Source organism: Cydia fagiglandana, chromosome 17, assembly GCF_963556715.1.
Source record: "Cydia fagiglandana chromosome 17, ilCydFagi1.1, whole genome shotgun sequence".
Lineage (NCBI taxonomy): Eukaryota > Metazoa > Arthropoda > Insecta > Lepidoptera > Tortricidae > Cydia > Cydia fagiglandana.
The window spans coordinates 10,404,997-10,425,718 of NC_085948.1; the positions used below are offsets into that span (position 1 = coordinate 10,404,997).

Genomic DNA, 20,722 nt, shown 5'->3' on the forward strand with positions numbered 1-20,722 from the left:
CACCGTGTATATGTAACAAGGTCAATGTGACTAAATCCGTCATAGGGACCATTTCCCGGGGCTCCTATTTCTGAACAGTTTCCATTTTTTTTTCTCGCCTATCTGAGTGTCCCACTGCTGGGCAAAGGGGAAATCATTCATTTTATTACGTTAAGGAAATCAAGCGGAGGGGTCCCCTTGATTTCTTCAACGTAATAAAATGAACAAACATAATTAACTGTAGGTCGCGAAGAGGCATTTATATCAGACGGCAAGGTGCGCGTCTGCAGCATGAATCTCATAAGTGCTCTGATGCTAAAGCTACGAGGAAGACGCCCATATTTGATTCTGACCACGTGCCATGACAAGAACGAATTAGCTGCCAGACAAATTCTACGCAAAGTGTGAGTTATCTAATTCAGTTTACAGTGTTAGAGTCACCCCACACTAGCGTCTTTTGAGCGTCGGCGTCTAGTCAGCGCTAAGGCCCCATTCGCACGACAGCTTTTTCAACGCGCGTTAAAAAAGCGTCTGAATGACACAAATGGCTAACCATGTATCTATTTACACGTCAGCGGTGGCGCTTTTTATCAAGCGTTGTTGGATTTTCGACTTTAAGTCTTAAATCGTTAAATCGAATTTAGAGTGCGGACAGATACAAGCGCTTTTTTAACGCTTTTTTAGCTGTCGTGCAAAGAGGGGCTAAATGTTGCGTCGAGCAGCAACCATAGAGTTGACTAGACGCCAACGCTCGTGAGACACTAGTGTGGGGTGGCTCTTACTTACGGCGGTCACATGGAGGTCCTTTCTAGTTTAACAATTTATTGTAGTTTTGAACTGGTTTGGATACGACCTCGACGATGATCGTCTTGGTGACTGAAGCGTGTGCGTGTCTCACGCACAACTTCCAATTTGAATTTTCGCATGCACCAGTCCCAATATTGAAATTAAAACTATACGCTCTGAAAAGTACCAGTATTTAGTGCTCTTAGGGGAAAATTCAAAGTCACCACTGTTGTCCAACCTTTGTGCCAGGTGGCGTGCATATGATGGCGTAGTTTTCTCTATGGCAAAATTTGCAAATATACGCTATGTTAATCAAATCAGAGACTCCTAATTTTGTTACCTACGGCTTCTACATATGTAGGCGTTCTAAGTTTTGTGAAATATTTTCAGAGTGCGCAACAGCGAATACGAGAAACGCACGTCAAACGTACCAGTCCCACAGACCTCCACGCTGCATGTGCTGCTCTCTGGACGCATTATCATCAACGGCATCCTTAATGAGATCATCATGGTATGTAACGGTGGTGGTGGATTCGACATGGTGGTGGTACAGCCGCCATCAGATATATCGGAGCGGCCGAGGTGTTCAAAAATATCTGAACATGTACTCTAGCACCCTGACAATAGAGGCGTGTTCAGATACTTGTGACCACCTTGGCCGCTCCGATATATCTGATGGCGACTGTACATTTAAAGTGCGTCTAGATCTTAGTGAACGTGCCTCAATACGCATCTTTGCAAAAGACGCTTGCAAGACACCTCTTCGCAAGACTGCACATGCATTCGCATATGACGAACTAACAACACGTTATCCAGTTCTTGACGGACCTAAGGATGACGAAAGCGGTGTATTAACCAATAAACAAAATAAGATGTTGTATAAATACTTACGGCGCCGCGTTTAGGGGAGCACCAAAAACTCTGGGCACCACATAAAAATATATTTATTATATATAATTTTTTTTAATTAAAAAATGAGTTTGTGGTGAAATGACAAAACACGTCCCCATTCTATATTCATGTTCTCCAACATATAACGAAACCAGTAATTAATTATCAATTTTTTTGAAAAAATTTCGTCTCGGAAATTAGAAGGTTGGTCAATTTTCAAGTCTTTGAAGGCCATTTTCTCCTAACAGGTTGAGTTTGGGCAGCTAAAAAAAATACGTGTCAGTTATTTTAGACTACTCTACTCGTATATCAAATCGGAGTCGGACAGTTGGGTACCCTTCCTTGTAAGAAGACATCAATATTCAACATTTCTTTAATCCAGCACAGCTGAATTTTTCATTCATGTAGGTTTATTTTCCTTCGCCAGTTTCATTTTCCCGAACTTGTTTTTACACGCTATATTTAGATTTAATTTCGGCGGTGTATCTAATGTATTTGTATTTATTTATTTATTGCCAGAGTCTGCCAGAAGAGAAGTACAAGAGCGAGTTTGCATTGGACTCTGAATGTTCGCTGCTTGTGGAGAGCAACATGCGCCAAGGGATGCAAGCATTCGTCAGAGGCCCCGACCTACTCACATTACTCACCGATTCATCCGTAAGTGATCAACTGATCATACATATATAATCTAGGGACTGGCCTATAACCGCGAACACCGAAGTTCGCAAATTGCGGGCATTTTTCTCTGTCACTCTAATTACGCCTTCATTGGAGTAAAAGAGAAAGATCCCCGCAATTTGCGAATATCGGTTTTCGCGGTAGCCCCTCTGGCTTTACGGGCAATAATAATGAGGCATGACATGGGCCAGTACAACGGTGTGACACCACTATAACGCGATTGGTTGATGAGTTCGCATCACGCGCGCAATTGGTTGATGAGTTCGCATTACGCGCGCTATTGGTCGCAACTAGTTGCAATTGCACGTGCACGATTGGCTGGAATACCGTGAGTAAGGCCAAGCGCGCACCACGACTTTTTGTCGCGCGATAATTTAGTCGCAGAAATGTAACGTATGTGTTTATATGGCAGTGCGCGCATATGCGACAAAAAAGTCGCAGCGATTTTAAAATTGTGATTTGTCACATTTTTCCGCGACTGCTCGCGACGCGATTGTCGCAAAGTGAATCGCAGCATACGGAGTTATATGGCCCCGCGCGCACTGCGATAATAAAATCGCACCCCGGACCTCAGTCGGCATTTCGCTCACCAAGCGTCAACATATCGGAACCTGCTTCTCCAATAGAGTCACAAGATGAGACGCTAGATGTTGACCGTTTAATTATAGAAATAGAAGGAAATCACCTTTGTGGTATAAATACTCAAAGTCATACAGCGATTGCATATTGTTTCACGACAAGCGACTGGTACGAAATCCATGTCGAGAATGAACAAATCGTCGACTTTTCATCGCAGTGCGCGCAGTGAATTTTCTGCGATAAATTACAGCGCGATTCTAAAATCGTGTCGCAAAAATTAAAATCGTGGTGCGCGCTTGGCCTAACACCGCTGAAATAGTACCATTTTTAGTGCCCGTAAGGCCGGTCTTTAGTTTAGATATTTAAGTGATCGGGTCTAAGTAGTTTAGTCTAGTTGTACTCGGTAAGCATATGGAATAACACACTCCTGTTAATCTAAAGATTTTATTTAGCGGCAGCGTCTAAAGTTAATATAAGTTGGACGGTATCTTAAGAAACCAGGACAATGCTGGCAATATGCTAATCAGGTGCCCGTAAATCACCAACTCTCTAAAATAATTTTACAGGCTGAAGCAGAGAATATTTCACACAAGTGACGCTCTGAAAATATCTTAACTTTTTCATTAAGTATATATATACATAATTATATTTTAAAAGAGCTTGAAAACAAATTACTATATAACACTCTTGAATTTACTTTTCTTGCAAACTTGAGTAACGCGAATTTCGATACGAGCTCCAACTCTCCCAAGAACTAAGAAATAGTAACTAGGTAGGTATTTTCCTTGCACAGATGAATTTCCTACGAGATGGCGCACAATAATACGGTATAAGTACTCATTGCCAAAAACATGAAAAGTTAATACATTTTTCCCGGGGAACAAAGGAAACATTGATTTTGGTAGTGGATAACTTCGATTCCCAATTTTCGAAACTTTCCGACGGCACATCAGGCATAAGTGCTCACATATAGTTAATTTACGTTTACAAGAAAATAAAAGATAAAATCACCAAATTAACATAAGTTGTTTTACAGGTTTTGGCATAAAATAATATAGGATACACGGTGCGCAATAAAGGATGAGGCTCTCTTACCTCTGACCCTTATTTGAACGCCAGACGGCAAAGGAACATGCCGAGCTCCGGACGCCAGTCGATCGCGAATATTTAAGCGAAATTGAACTTTACGGAGTCTCCCGTAACTCCCTGTTGAATTGGCGAAGCTGACGGCTGTAGGCGCCGTTGGCGCCCTTGGCAAGACTTTCCGATGACGTCCACAGCCGTCTGTGGCGGTCAATGGGTTAAAACGCGCATTTTTGAGTTTTTAATATGTTGTCTCTCAGATTTTTAAACTAACTTGAGCGTGACGTGTACGGGCTCTATAAGAGGTAGTCTATGCCATGCTCCCTTGTCATCGGCCAGGCCCGGTCGCTTTTCATTTCCTTATTGAATCCTTTCACCGCCAACTAAAAAGGGCATCCTTTCAGACAAGCTCCAGACGTCTAGACTAACCGTGGTTTTCATAATATTAATGTTAGTATGAATATGCAAAGGAACTTAAGACGACATTAAACTGCACTTAAAGACGTTTCTCATTTTACCCAGGTACAAATTTAACTCTTGAAAGTTAAATAATAAAGTAAGTAGGTATGTTATGTGGACTAAATATAAGTATAATATGAAATAATAAGAATAATATTTATTTGAAAGAAAAAACCTGGTTAACAAATATCAATATCCTGTATTTGTATTGTTACAAGTTGGGCCATAAATTTTATTAATACTTTCAACCGTACCTAGTCTAAAGAACATCCTGACTCCTGACAAACAAGTAGGCCTAACATTACCCGAGGAATATAGCAAACAAGTGTACCTATTAATAAGGCTTAAACAGACGGCCGAGACTCCTTGTGGTTTCTTGGTAGGCCAGGGATTTGTATTCCAATGGCTAACCCACGGAATACTGGTTCACCGAAGAAATGACCTCACATAAGCTACAATTTATGTAGAATTTACGAAGTCACCTTTCATAGGCTCTCTTGTAAAATACGAAGGCAAAAGTATGCAGTAGCAATGCACTTGTACCCTCTTTATAAATGGAGTTATAAAGTGGGTATGCAGTTTTACAGCTCGCTGTACCTTATTGCCCACTGTAGCCAGTGCGATAAAACCATACGTTGTGGTTAATTGTACGTTTAGATGTAGGTACCCACAGGGCGGCATCGACAGCAGCAGCTATTAAGTAGGTATAGGTACCTACTTTCGCTAATAAATATGTAATAATGTTATAAAAATGTATACGTTTTGAACGAAATTCAAACACAGACGGTTATACCGACATAACAAATAGTCAGGGCCAGCTTATTGGCGACAAATCCCTAAGGCCGGATTACATCTCCGGCGCGGGAGCTTCAATTGCCCGTCTTGGCTACTATTCGTACTATAGTTGTCTCTGCCGTGGCCAGATCTTACAATTCATCGTTATGTGGCAATCATTTATCAGTTTGTTACATCACGAAAAGTCAAATCTAACCTAACCATATCATGAAGTGATCAATTCTGAAATGGCATTTATTTATTTATTTATTTTATGGCATTTTATTTATTTATTTATTTTTATTTTTTATGGCTCTATGATTTGGCCACGACATCGTCGACATCTCTAATGGCAGATTTCAATAATTACCTAATCAGTGTTTCCACTTGACTCACTATTTTAGCGTAAATAAATATAGTCGGGCAAAACGATTTATCAATAGAAAAAATGCGGCTAAATTGAAGTTAGAGATTTTGAGCTTCACGCGTTTTCTATCGACCAATTGGTACAATGCCTGACTGTTGCCCAGTTTTAAGTTTCGTCGTTCAAATTACCCGCTCAATGTTTTATGTTTCATCCCGGATTCTCCAGAAATGGGAATCCATTGTTTTCCGAAAACCGCCCAAATCAAAAGCATATGGAGGGAAGCTTCCATGATTGTACCTATATTGTTTCCCTACATGTTAGGAAAAATATTGAAACCATCCATCTATCTCGTTCTTTCTTATGATTTGGAATCCAATGGTTTCCCTACATTAGTAAAAATTAGAAAACCATCCATCTATCTCTTTTTTGCTTATGATTTGGAATCCAGGAAGAGCGCAATTATTACAGTTCGTGTCATCCACGATGAAGCGCAGATTTGTCAAATCTAATCTTTAATAACATGACAATATGAGTCAAGGCACGTGTCTTAGTGAATGACACGATCTATATGTCGTAGTCAGATCGTATAATCCGCCGTATTACATTACGGCTAGCCGTTTTCAAAAACAGGGGCGTTTTGAAATGCGGCGGTTCGACGATTAGCCGGATTGTCATTGCGATACGTTCTTCAATAAGGCGGCCTACGTTTAGCCGCATCGTACCACTATTTTAGATTGTAGAGTGACCAGTTCTTTCGGTCGCCTACGTAACCGGAGTTTGACAATGTTTGCAATTTAATTTATTTTTACCATGGTCCCACCGCACTACATGTGTTTCTTTTCCAAAACATTTCCTTCACAACAGAAAAGTCGAAATAATGCAAAATTGATGATACTAGTCGACGAAATTCAGGACTTTGTGCTCATTATTAGAAACAATGAGTACTTGTTCCAGTAAAAGCGTCTTCTTATCTTTTTAAATATCGTTGTAAATATTAGAAAAAGGACTTATTAAATTAGTAATGAATTTTTTTCTGATGGTCGTTTCCGAAAAACCGCGTGAAGCACTGAACGGCAAGCTCTTATTTGGAAATGTTGAGAAGTTTACTCTGCTAAACCTGGCTATTTTGTATTACTAATACCCTGTACTTTAGGCATATCAAACGATATTTTTCCTACATACCTTTGAGAAAGAGAAAATCAAAGTAAAACGAACTCAATTTTCTCTCCGAAACAAGTGTCAATTTCTACGAAAATCTACTTAATATCGAAGTCATTTTCATACTCAAGCAATCTGCAACGTTTGCTTATACTGTTGGTATACATTAGTGTTTATGAAATTCTACTATAATTTTTTGACAATTTTTTGAAAACTACTCTATATTACCGATGACGCGCGCTCGCCAGCTCAGTGCCGCGGCAGAGCTTGTACAGGCAGGACGTGTGTCGGTCGGCTCCGCACATTTTCAACGTCGACGACGAGGTTTTTTATCATTGTGTGCGGCGGGCGCCGTGTAAAACGCTATACTGTGTGCGTGTAAACCGCAACGAGAGACTTTGATCCTAGCACTGTTTTTATAGTATTATAATTTTTAATACCAGTTTAATAAACTACCGGACAGGATTAAAAATATTTGAAACGACCTGACATTCTATATGTATTTATTTGACTCAAGATAGTACTCAGGGTCTGATGATGGAGCCGGAAGGTGGTCACCGGTACCAATCAACCATGCAACTAAACCACTTTGTGTTTAGGCTCGTTTTATTCATCTCAACAAGATCTTTGACACAAGATAGTACTCAGGGTCTGATGATGGAGCCGGAAGGTGGTCACCGGTACCAATCAACCATGCAACTAAACCACTTCGTGTTTGGGCACGTTTGATTCGGCTCAACAAGATCTTTGACTTAAGATAGTACTCAGGGTCTGATGATGGAGCCGGAAGGTGGTCACCAGTACCAGTCAACCATGCAACTAAACCACTTCGTGCTTGGGCTCGTTTGATTCGTCTCAACAAGATCTTTGACACAAGATAGTACTCAGGGTCTGATGATGGAGCCGGAAGGTGGTCACCGGTACTAATCAACCATGCAACTAAACCATTTCGTGTTTGGGCTCGTTTGATTCGTCTCAACAAGATCTTTGACACAAGATAGTACTCAGGGTCTGATAATGGAGCTGGAAGGTGGTCACCGGTACCAATCAACCATGCAACTAAACCACTTCGTGTTTAGGCTCGTTTTATTCGTCTCAACAAGATCTTTGACACAAGATAGTACTCAGGGTCTGATGATGGAGCCGGAAGGTGGTCACCGGTACCAATCAACCATGCAACTAAACCACTTCGTGTTTAGGCTCGTTTTATTCGTCTTAACAAGATCTTTGACACAAAATAGTACTCAGGGTCTGATGATGGAGCCGAAAGGTGGTCACCGGTACCAATCAACCATGCAACTAAACCACTTCGTGTTTGGGCTCGTTTGATTCATCTCAACAAGATCTTTGACACAAGATAGTACTCAGGGTCTGATGATGGAGCCGGAATGTGGTCACCGGTACTAAGCAACCATGCAACTAAACCATTTCGTGTTTGGGCTCGTTTGATTCATCTCAACAAGATCTTTGACACAAGATAGTACTCAGGGTCTGATGATGGAGCCGGAATGTGGTCACCGGTACTAATCAACCATGCAACTAAACCATTTCGTGTTTGGGCTCGTTTGATTCGTCTCAACAAGATCTTTGACACAAGATAGTACTCAGGGTCTGATGATGAAGCCGGAAGGTGGTCACCGGTACCAATCTACCATGCAACTAAACCACTTCGTGTTTGGGCTCGTTTGATTCGTCTCAACAAGATCTTTGACACAAGATAGTACTCAGGGTCTGATGATGGAGCCGAAAGGTGGTCACCGGTACCAATCAACCATGCAACTAAACCACTTCGTGTTTGGGCTCGTTTGATTCGTCTCAACAAGATCTTTGACACAAGATAGTACTCAGGGTCTGATGATGGAGCCGGAATGTGGTCACCGGTACTAATCAACCATGCAACTAAACCATTTCGTGTTTGGGCTCGTTTGATTCGTCTCAACAAGATCTTTGACACAAGATAGTACTCAGGGTCTGATGATGGAGCCGGAAGGTGGTCACCGGTACCAATCTACCATGCAACTAAACCACTTCGTGTTTGGGCTCGTTTGATTCGTCTCAACAAGATCTTTGACACAAGATAGTACTCAGGGTCTAATGATGGAGCCGGAAGGTGGTCACCAGTACCAATCAACCATGCAAGTAAACCACTTCGTGTTTAGGCTCGTTTTATTCGTCTCAACAAGATCTTTGACACTGAAGATACACAGGGTCTGATGATGGAGCTGGAAGGTGGCCACGGGTACCAGTCTATCCTGTAACTAAATCACTTCGTGTTTGGGCTCGTTTGATTTCTCTCAACAAGATCTTTGACACAAGACAGTACTCAGGGTCTGATGATGGAGCCGGAAGGTGGTCACCGGTACCAATCTACCATGCAACTAAACCACTTCGTGTTTGGGCTCGTTTGATTCGTCTCAACAAGATCTTTGACACAAGATAGTACTCAGGGTCTGATGATGGAGCCGAAAGGTGGTCACCGGTACCAATCAACCATGAAACTAAACCACTTCGTGTTTAGGATCGTCTTATTCGTCTCAACAAGATCTTTGACACTGAAGATACACAGGGTCAGGGTCAGATACAAAGAATGTCACTAAAATGTCCCAAAACAGGACACCTTTCAATATTGCAGTTGAAAAAATGTTTAGAAACCTCTGTTTACCTCAGATATCGATTTTAAACGCAATCGGGTAATTTCTAGAAATGTCCCAAAAAAGGACATCTCTCAATATTTCCCTCGGAAACAAGTTTCGAAACCTTTGAGCACCTCAGATATCGATTTTGAACGCTATCGGTTAATTTCAAGGAAAGTCCCGAAAATGTTCCAAAAAGGACATCCTTCATATAGCCATCGGAAACATGTTTCGGAACCTTTGGTAAACTCAGACACCGCTTTTGAACGCATTTGGTCAGTTTCACAAAAATGGCCTAAATAAAAAGGACATTAGGTAGGTACATACAAAGTAGACGTGTGCGCCGCGCCGGCGCGCCGCCGCCGCCGGGGTTTTTGACCACGCCGCCGCCGCCGACAAATGATCGGCGTGAAATCGGCGTGACCTTGAGTGTTGTTAATTAGCTATTCTAAGCTGGTTTTTGGATTACAATATGAATTTTTTGTATTATTTATGTTACAGTTGTCAAATATACATCAATTATGAATTAATTGAAACTGAAGCCAGTTGCAGAAACTATTTGACACACAAGTTAAAGTAACTGAGTAATCCTAAGTATTCACCGTCAACTTTTAACGAACGAACGAAGACTGCTGCTATACCTTGGACAGCTAGAAGACCAAACCTCTCCATTCTCAAAGAGCTCTATATCGCCACTCATCTCTTCCCAACATCCCATAGGCGAGCAGTGGCGAATTTGCCCTAAGGCCCAGTAGTAGACCCGGGCCTAGGGCGGCAAATTGTGACAAAAAATTCGCGGTGTTCAAAATGATAGGTGCTGCGAAAGAGGCGCCTATAGGGCCAGGGGCCTAGGGCGGGTAAGACTACATATCCGCCACTATGGGTGAGCCTTTAGATTCTTCGGACATATTACCCAACGAATGATGTGGAGAAACACATGAATTTAAGCCGAATGAATGGCAAACGTGCTCGAGTTGGAGCATGTGTGGGATAGTCGAACGTTATGAAGAGGTCGGCTTGCGGCAGTCTGCACCGTGCAGGCCATACGGCTTATGACCGCACGAAATGGAGACAAATTACATGTGATCGCGAGCCTCAGCAATGAGAAAACGAGAAAGAAGATACGTCGCGGGTGCTTGTACGACAAGAATACCATTAAAAAGAAGCCATAGGAGTCCACCAGGTGTGGAGTTCTGTTTTGTTAAAGTACGTCATTTTTAATAGGATCAGCCATGGAAAGCTTGAGAAAACGGAGAGTTACAGATCAGATCGAAGGTCATTGGGACTGGTAACCTCTTAATGCAAGCCAGTTACTAGGGAAATCAAGTTATTATACCAATCCTATATTCATTTACAAACCCTATTTTACCCACAGCATAGGTATTCAAACTATACGTAGTTCACTGACCAGCAACCTGCATTGATCAAATTTTCAAGAAAAACCACAAATTAATGATTTTTCTTAAGAAACCTCAAAGTCAAGGTCACGCCGATTTCACGCCGAAAACACGCCGCCGCCGCCGATTTTTTGGCAAACGCCGCCGCCGATCATTTTTTAATCGGCGCACACGTCTAATACAAAGTAATCGTCAATCCGAATTGACGATTGAGGATTGACCGATCAATTCGAATTAACGATTAGTAATCGTCAATCTTCAATCAGTAGATTTAGAATTAGTTTCGTCAATCGTCAATTCGAATTGATCGGTCAGTTCTCAATCGTCAATTCGAATTGATTTTTTGCCAACACTGCTATCATGTAACTGAACCACTTCATGTTTGGGCTCGTTTGATTCCTCTCAACAAGACCTTGGACACAAGTTAGTACTCAGGGTCTGATGATGGAGCTGGACTGTGGCCACGGGTACCAGTCTACCATGTAACTGAACCACTTCGTGTTTGGGCTCGTTTGATTCGTCGCAACAAGATCTTTGACACAAGATACTACTCAGGGTCTGATGATGGAGCTCGAAGGTCGCGACGGGTACCAGTCTATCACATAACTGAACCACTTCTTGTTTTGGCTTCGTGTTTGGTTTATCACCTAGTGTCAAAGATCTTGTTGAGACGAATCAAACGAGCCTAAACACGAAGTGGTTTAGTTGCATGGTTGATTGGTACCGGTGACCACCTTCCAGCTCCATCATCAGACTCTGAATATCACCTAGTGTCAAAGATCTTGTTGAGACTAATCAAACGAGCCTAAACATGAAGTGGTTTAGTTGCATGGTTGATTGGTACCGGTGACCACCTTCCGGCTCCTTCATCAGACTCTGAGTATCACCTAGTGTCAAAGATCTTGTTGAGACTAGTCAAACGAGCCTAAACATGAAGTGGTTTAGTTGCATGGTTGATTGGTACCGGTAACCAACTTCCAGCTCCATCATCAGACTCTGAGTATCACCTATATAGTGTCAAAGATCTTGTTGAGATGAATAAAACGAGCCTAAACACGATGTGGTTTAGTTGTATGGTTGATTGGTAATGGTGACCACCTTCCAGCTCCATCATCAGACCCTGAGTACTGTCTTGTGTCAAAGATCTTGTTGAGACGAATCAAACGAGCCCAAACACGAAGTGGTTTAGTTACATGATAGACTGGTACCCGTGGCCACCTTCCAGCTCAATCGTCAGACCCTGTGTATCTTCAGTTTCTTGTAACTTGTTTCTTGTAAATAAGCGAGTACCTATAATTTCTTTCGAGTAATACACGTTCATAAGTACGAGTATGGGGCTATTCATAAATTACGTCGTTTCAAATGGGAGGAGGGGGGGAGGGGGTCTGGACATCGGATGATGGTAGCATGACGTAGGAGGAAACAGAGTCATCCGAAGCATGATTTTTGGATGATTTGAGGGATGGGGGGGTCAAAAATAGATGACGTAATTTATGAACAGCCCCTATGTACATTTGCACTGCATTTAGTATTTTCGTACTTACCAAATAACAGTTTTAGGACTTTATAAGTTAAGTACAGTTAGTGTTGTTATGGTTGATTTCAATATGCTTCGCGAAGGATCAAGAATGTTTAATCCATCATGGTAGTGCGAGTGTGGTAGAAGGGATCGGAATACTGAGCTCGCACGGCCTGCCGCAGCGCGTAAAATACCTAAACTCGCTCAACCCCGAAATGTAATAGCACTCTTAAATAGACGGAGCCCCGCAAGCGGGGCTCCTATCTCTGGGCGGTTTGCCCTTCGGGCATCTGAAGCTACCTAATGAACCTAACCTACTTACCTACCTACGCTTTTTTCCACAAAGTGTAATGTTTCACGGACGTCTCACTTAATCAATAGGTAGGTAGGTTAGGTTCGTTAGGTAGCTTAAGATGCCCGAAGGGCAAACCGCTCAGAAATAGGAGCCCCGCGAAGCGGGGCTCCGTCTAGTTAAGTTGCGAAGGAAACGATTTTTGAAAAGAAACAGTCCGACGAACGCCAGATTTGATGGTCACCCCAGCGTTTGTCAGGCAGCGCCACGAGTGTTAAAAATGGGAACTAAAAACTGTCAAAGCGGCGGCTATGACTCGCTGTATTACATTACGGCTAGCCGTGTTGAAGAACGTATGGCGCCGAATACATTCCGGCGGATTCTCATTCAGCCGCATTCAATACGGCTAATCGTTAAACCGCCGCATTTCAAAACGCCCCTGTTTTTGAAAACGGCTAGCCGTAATGTAATACGGCGGATTATACGATCCGACTGCGACATATACAATACGTACAATTAGCATTCAGCGGCTCCCCTTGTTGTAATTGCAGAGCGATACATCAGTGTACCGCAAGGATTCTTTCTTATGATTTGGAATCCTATGGTTTCCCTACATTGGTAAAAAATAGAAAACCTTTCATCTATCTCTTTTTTGCTTGTGATTTGGAATCCAGGAAGAGCGCAATAAGTACAGTTCGTGTCATCCACGATGACGCGCAGATTAGTCAAATCTAATCTTTAATAACATGACAATATGAGTCAAGGCACGTGTCTTCGTGAATGACACGATCTATACAATACGTGCAATTAGCATTCAGCGGCTCCTCTTATTGTAATTGCAGAGCGATACATCAGTGTACCGCAAGGAGCGAACTCACAGTCAGGAGATGGACGCCAGCCTTTACTCTATTTACAAGCGGTCACAGGATTCCTCAGCAGCTATGAACATGTCATGCGACGAACGAAAGAAGTAACATTATTAATTTATTCAAAAAACGCGATAGGTATAAATTATACCTGCATTTCTTTATTCTAAAAACGGGTCTCCAAATTTTGGCCTCGAGTGCCGCAGCCAGACCTCCACTTCCCTTTAGCGCTATTTTGGCTCTTGCCGTAGTTTGGACTTTGAAGACCGCAGTTCTAACATGAAGGCATGGGCATAGGTAACCACGTATCACTTGAGCTGCCGATTTTAGTGGGTGTTTCTCAAATATCTCTACAGCTACCATATCGTGTCCTCTTTTATTTCGATTAAGTAATAGCAAAACACTTTTCCAATGATTTAAAACCTCGCGTACAGCGAACGGAAGATACAACTAGAATACTGCCTTACTCCTTATTTAACTTTAGTAACTTTACCAGCAAAAGAACTCAAAAAAAATATCAAACTTATTGTGGCTGGTATCCGGCTGGTAGCGAACTTGAGTCAACTAACTTTATGAAGAAGGTTGGCAACTTGCATAAAATAGTTTCTTGTATTTTATAGATAAAAGTGAGATAAAATAGGTACCTAGACAAAGTTCTTTTTATCTGATAGTAGGTACTGACTATTATTGGAAACAAATGCGTACCTATTTACATACGTACATATGTAAGAGCGTACCTGCAAAGTTTCCGGTATCGTCTTGGGTCGTCCCATTCGTCATTCGTCAACCCACACGATACCAAGTTTCCTATTCTAGTAGGTATGTAGAGTTTAAGTAGCTTTTATTATCAAAGTACTTAAGCCTACTTCTTTCTTGGTACAGCGGTAGCAGAAGGAAGGAAGGTGATCAACCGAAAACCACAGTTGGGCGCAGAAAAACCGATGCTGGATCTGGTACTAGATCAGGATCTCGGCAAATAAGTAATAATCATTACTAGCTTTTTTTTCGTAAGTCTGTAGGTAAAATACATAAATATTATAGGTCATTATCACACAAATTTACTAAGTCCCACAGTAAGCTTAAAGGCTTGTGTTGTGGGTACTTAGGTAAACAACGATTCAGACCCACGAGATGGCAGACCCTCCAACATGCACGGTCTCCATAACGAAATGTAAAACTTAAATCCTGTAAAAGAAATGTTTAACATCAGTTTTTAAACACTGGTAACATTTTAGTATTTACCAGTAAAATATCAAAAATAAGTAGGCAGCCCTACGCCATAATATGCCGTTACCATAATAAGTAGTTGTTACTTTTACTTTTCGGCCCACTTGCGCCATTCCACTGACCCTCGATTAACCGGTTAAACCTGGAGTTGCCATGGTTACCCATACAATTTGACACTAGATTAACGGTTTAACCCTTTAACCGCGGGTTAGTGGGATGGTGCAAGTGGGCCTAACCACAATTGTGTATACTGGAGCGCTGCTCGCCTGGTCTGGTCTGACTGAATACTTATGGCTCCTCTACACGATGGGCCAGCGCCGGCCACTCCAAGGGACGCAGCCATGCGGTAGAATGAGATAGAAATATCACTTGCTCCCTCTAACGCATAAATGCATCCCTTGGACTGGCCGGCGCTGGCCCATCGTGTAGAGGAGCCATTAAGTCCAAGTCTAAATTTGCGGGATCCCTATGAGTAACTATTCACTGCATTGATAGCGGGAGTAATGCACGTCTCTCTATTTTAACACAAAGGTTCCTACAGAAATCTGTTAACCTACGACTACTATGAAGTATGAACAGAACACACACCAAACACTTAATAAACGGTATTTTATTTTGACAATGGGAATAATAAAATATCTAGGTACTCGTACCTACCAAATACAGGGTCAAACACAAAACTGTGTTTGCGTCTTTCCTGTAGACATACACAAGAGTTAAGGACTATTAAGGGTAATTTTCTTATTTAACCCTTATCCACGTGAAAAGGTCCTCCTTTTATTTAGAAAACTAGCGTGTTCGCGCGAACTGTACATTTTTCTCTCCTGTGGGCAATAGTTAACAGCTTGTGGGCATGTAAGTAATGATTTTATCATAGTTCTCTGAATAAAAGGAGGTCCTTTTCACGTGGATAAGGATTAAATAAGAAAATTAACCTTTATAGCCCTTAACTCTTGTGTATGTCTACAGGAAAGACGCGAACACAGTTTTCTGTTTGACCCACTTATCTCTTTGTTACTTGACTTTACGTCGGGGCACCCATGCAATCTATAATTATATAATATAATTTTGTTAATGTTACAGCTATGGCTTACGACAGCACCAAGTCTTCAAAATCTGTAACTTTTCCGGATACCTTTGGTGCGGCCATTGAACCAAAAACTGAACGTGACCATAAAGATAAGCCAAAATACGGTGAGCACCAAAATATAACACCGTAACAAGTTACAACACAGTAGGTGTATGTCAAAATAAAAAAATTCCGGTACTATCGTATCGTTCTGACAAGTATGTGACATATACATATAAAGTACCTTAATAGGTATATATAGATGGTCAAGCAAATCTTGTCAGTAGAAAAAGGCGCGAAATTCAAATTTTCTATGGGACGATATCCTTTCGCGCCTACATTTTTTAAATTTGCCGCCTTTTCTACTGACAAGATCTGCTTGACCCAGTATACCTACTAGGTAAACATCAGGCGGAAACAAATAGGAATGCACCGCAGTGGCGTTACCCCGGCTACACACGTAACGATAAATCGTAGCGATAAAACTGTGCAGTCCGATTTGCGCCGTTTTATCTACCGTGTGTATGACAAATCGTTACGATAATCGACAACGATTTGTCACCCCGGCTACTCACGTAACGATAAATCGTTGCGATAAAACTGCGCAGTCCGACTGTGCAGATAAATCGAACCGTGTGTATGACAAATCGTTACGATAATCGACATACACACGGTTCGATTTATCTGCACAGTCGGACTGCACAGTTTTATCGCAACGATTTATCGTTACGTGAGTAGCCGGGGTCATACACACGGCAGATAAAACTGCGCAGTTCGGACTGCACAGTTTAATCGCTACGATTTATCGTTACGTATGTAGCCGGCATTACTCTTACGGCGACTGGCGACGGCGGCAGCGGCGGCAACCATAAGTTGAAGCGAGATACAGCAATCGGAACTTTAGTCAGTCGCGCAATGTCGTGGCTGAGCCGTTAGGCTGGATACGAAGCATCTTCAGCTTCTCAGCTGGACCTCTTGTTGCCTAAGGGGCTATCAATAAATTACGTCATTTCAAATTAGGGGGGGGTCTGGACATCGGATGATGGTAGCATGATGTATAGTTCGTTTTTTTTAGCATTAGAAAGAACTCCACAGAAGCAAGCGTGCAGTTTTTATCAGGCTCTTTAATTGTTAATAATTATTGAATTATCTAATGTAGCATGGTCAATACATATAATTTACTTCAAATTATTACCGCTAAATGTGCCGGATTTGGAACCACAAGCTTACTTCTGCGAAGTTCTTTCTAATGCTAAAAAAAACGGACTATAGGAGGAAATGAGGTGATTTGAAGCATGATTTTTGGATGATTTTAGGGGGGGGGTCCAAAATCGTCAAAAATCGATGACGTAATTGATGGACAGCCCCTAAGTTGTAAAAACTATGAACTTGTAAATCATCCCATTTTTTGTATGTTTTTCGCAGATCAGGAAAGTAAGGGTATATCCATTAGTAAATGTTTCGCCGAGAGTCCACCAGCGGCCATGAGCTCGCCAACCAAGGCAACTTACGATAATCTAGAAGATGCGGACCTGTGGCTTGCGTTTCTATTGGAGACGGGACTGCTTGAGCTGAGTGAAACAGGTTATTGACTAATGTTAAGGTAGCTAACACACTATCGCACCGCACCAAGGTCATTGAGGGACGCACCCATAAGTAAAAGGAAGAAAGCGATATCTCTTTCTCCCTCTTACTTATGGGTGCGTCCCTCAATGACCTTGGTGCGGTGCGATAGTGTGTTAGCTACTTAATCGACATTATTCGCCGTTCGTCTCGCACACATATTATATAAACATATTTACCTATAGCTAAAAATGAAAAAAATAGTACATTATTGCAGAGGCCGGGAAATGGCAATTCGTGGATGAGTTTCGATTTTGTCGGACGACGCGAAGCGGAGTCCGACAAAGAAGACGAATCCACGAATTGCTATTCCTGCCGAGGCATATATAGTGCTTTTCTCCAAACATGCGAGGAAATAAGCTAAAATAATTATTATTTAACCATCAAGCATCACTCAAATCAAACCTTCACATCCAAAATGTCAAAAACAATTTCCCTCTTTAATTAATTTTTAAAAGTTAAAGTTACAAACTTATTCTGCCATTCAGTATTCGTTCATTCAATATAATTGTGCAATATAGTTGGTCAAACCAACTTTTCAGTCAGTAAGAACCAGGAAAACTATACCCATCCTTTTCTTTTGGGTGCTAGTACTAGTGTAAGACAAAGATAGTATGATTCTCTTTGTCTATGTTTGAAATGAGAAAGTCCTTTGACAAAATATATAAGCTTTATGAACACGGATGAGATTTAAAAAAAATATAAAATAATCTTTGATTTTATTAAGCAGTATTCGCACGATCATACACGTGAAATGATAGCTGATCGGGTCGTGTAGAAGCGGCTCGCGGCAGTAATAATTGGCCGTTTGCGTTTTTTATTATTAAAAAGTAAAAAACACTACAGTAATAAGTTATTACTGTAGTGTTTTTTTACTTCGCGTCCGCTAGAACAGGACAGCGATAGTTTGATGTTTTTTAATTAGAGTTTGACATTAACGAAGAACTTCCCGTAGTATTTTTGCTACAGTAAGGTGAACATTTCCGAGCATATTGGAGAAAAAACCTTTAAAAAATTTGACTGATTTCCTTGTTGGCTGGTGGAATTGACTTTTAAATGATGATTTTGAATGAAAAATTAATGTTTAATTGATTTGGTTTGATTTTGGATTTTCCACGCGTTGGTGTGGTGAAATTTTTTGTCTTTCACTCGGTGGCAAAATTTGTTTAAGGGCGGTATTCTACCTATGTACATAATTATACGAACGAGTGGAACCGCGAGTACCTACATAGTATTTTTCAAACTGGCATTTTTCCACGTTGGTAGTATTTTTCAAATACAGTTCTGCGACATTTGCCATTTTTAGGGTATGTCAGGCTGGTTTTAGTGTCACGTGGACCATCCATGCGGATCGCTCCGATAGGAGTAAAGCGGACGGTTCCGCGTCCGCGCGGACGACCATCCGCGCGGACAGCTTTCTCATACAATTTGTCGGTGCGCGGCTGCGCGCGACACTTGTATGGAGATGGCACTGACAATTTGATACTATATTATATTATTCATTTATCGTATGACAATACACACACTTAACTTAATACCATAAAATTACAGATAAATATAACATTTCAATAGTCAATGTAGACCTTCCTTTTTTCTGGACCATAAGCCTCCTCTAGACTATGCGCGTGAATCGCGGGCGAAGCCGCGAACGCGAGTGTGGAGTGTGGAGTCGATTTCGCTGTCTGCAAAAATCGACTCCACACTCGCGTTCGCGGCTTCGCCCGCGATTCACGCGCATAGTCTGGAGGGGGCTTTAGAAAGATTTTTAGCGGGTTCTTTTTGCAGGTCCAAGCCCATCCATTCGGATGGCCACCCGTCGGATAACACTAACAGACAGTCCAGACTCTATCCTTCAGCAGCTTACTTACTACCATAAGGTAATATCCCGTTAAGTTAGGATTTAACAGGATCGCGATAGGATTAATCACTTTAATCAGTCGCCCCTAAAAGCCGTAACACGTACACTACCGCACCACAAAGAAATATATCTTTCTCGCTCTCACTTATGGGAGCGAACCAACGTGACCTTGGTGCGGTGCGGTAGTGTGTTACGGCTTTAAGATTCGTCAAATCATTAAGTATAAGCGGGTAACTTGACAGTTAGATATTTAATTATTTTACCTTTAAACCTTACAACACAACAAGCTGACTTAATGCCTCGGGGCATTCTTTCTAAAGTTCCAGTCAACATCGAAATTCAAATCACATGAACGAAGTTTATCGGGATCATAGCATTCATAGCCCAGTGACACATTTCATTAAGATATCAATTTCCATTATCCTGGAAACAAAGTAAAACCAGCAACATTTAATGTAGTTATTGATAGAACTGAAAGTCGACACTATTCGTAGCCAGGGCAAAATAATGAAGCTCATATTACATTCCAGACGCCCACGGCGACCGATTCCGCAACATTGAGAGACGACTACGAGGGTATACACCGTCTGTATCCGGGATTGTTCCGTGATACTGTTAGTACTTAAACAATTTATAAAGAGCGAGTTGTTATGTTTATGTTTAATAACCCTTTACCAAGCTGAGGGAGATATATTTCCCACATACGACGGCATTTCCAACTTGTGTTCTATATTCAAAGAATAAGACTGAAAAGGGAAAACTGTCCTCTTTGATCGCAGTTGCCGAAATTCTTCACACAAGCACAGAATAAATAATAGTAGGTACTACCGTACAGAAAGGAAACTTCCTACAAAACCGAAGTTTGACAGCGGTTCAGGGTCTAATCGTGCTATCCCTTTCTAACATATAGCACTTTTCCTTTCGGCTATTTCGGATATCTGTGGTCGTGCTAAACGATAAATATTTCCCACATTCGGCACTTTTAAACATGTTTTATTTTCAATGAGTAAGACTGATATTTGAATCTCATTTTTGAACTGTCAGCCTGGTAAAGGGTTAATGTACTCCTATTTCTGACACGTAGCCCACGATTTATAAATCAACTTTGGCCCCCATGATATAAGGTTCAAATTAAATTGCATGTTCGCGAAAAAATACTTTGTACTACTTTTATATTTTTTAATCGGATAATTCGGATAGGTAGGTAGGTACATACAATTAGATTGGTCTACTAATTTATATAATTTATATAATATATAATTTGACTTCTCATCTTGCTTGCAGATTGCCTTGGATGATCCCAAGGAAGCATTCCGCAAAGCCAAGAGCATTATAAAAGATATTGTCAACTCACAGAAGGGATTGAGCCCAATGTTTGACATTGACTTCGCCAATAATCTCGATTATTACCCAACTGTGAAACAAAGACTGGAAGATATTCGTCAGGAGATAGCACCCCAACAAATTTTCTATTAAAATTAATG

General features: G+C 41.4%; 1 protein-coding gene across 1 annotated transcript in view; it reads left to right on the forward strand.

The window, feature by feature from the left end:
• Positions 1-20,720, forward strand: part of LOC134672446 (uncharacterized) — a 31,540-nt gene extending 10,820 nt beyond the window's left edge. The window contains exons 11-20 of the mRNA XM_063530343.1: positions 224-383; positions 1,156-1,276; positions 2,176-2,313; positions 13,438-13,565; positions 14,344-14,441; positions 15,772-15,882; positions 17,183-17,341; positions 19,166-19,257; positions 19,769-19,852; positions 20,523-20,720. Coding sequence (XP_063386413.1) covers positions 224-383; positions 1,156-1,276; positions 2,176-2,313; positions 13,438-13,565; positions 14,344-14,441; positions 15,772-15,882; positions 17,183-17,341; positions 19,166-19,257; positions 19,769-19,852; positions 20,523-20,714 — 1,283 coding nt within the window. The 3' untranslated portion in view covers positions 20,715-20,720. The remainder of the gene's footprint in view (positions 1-223; positions 384-1,155; positions 1,277-2,175; positions 2,314-13,437; positions 13,566-14,343; positions 14,442-15,771; positions 15,883-17,182; positions 17,342-19,165; positions 19,258-19,768; positions 19,853-20,522) is intronic.
• The last annotated feature ends 2 nt before the right edge of the window (positions 20,721-20,722 follow it).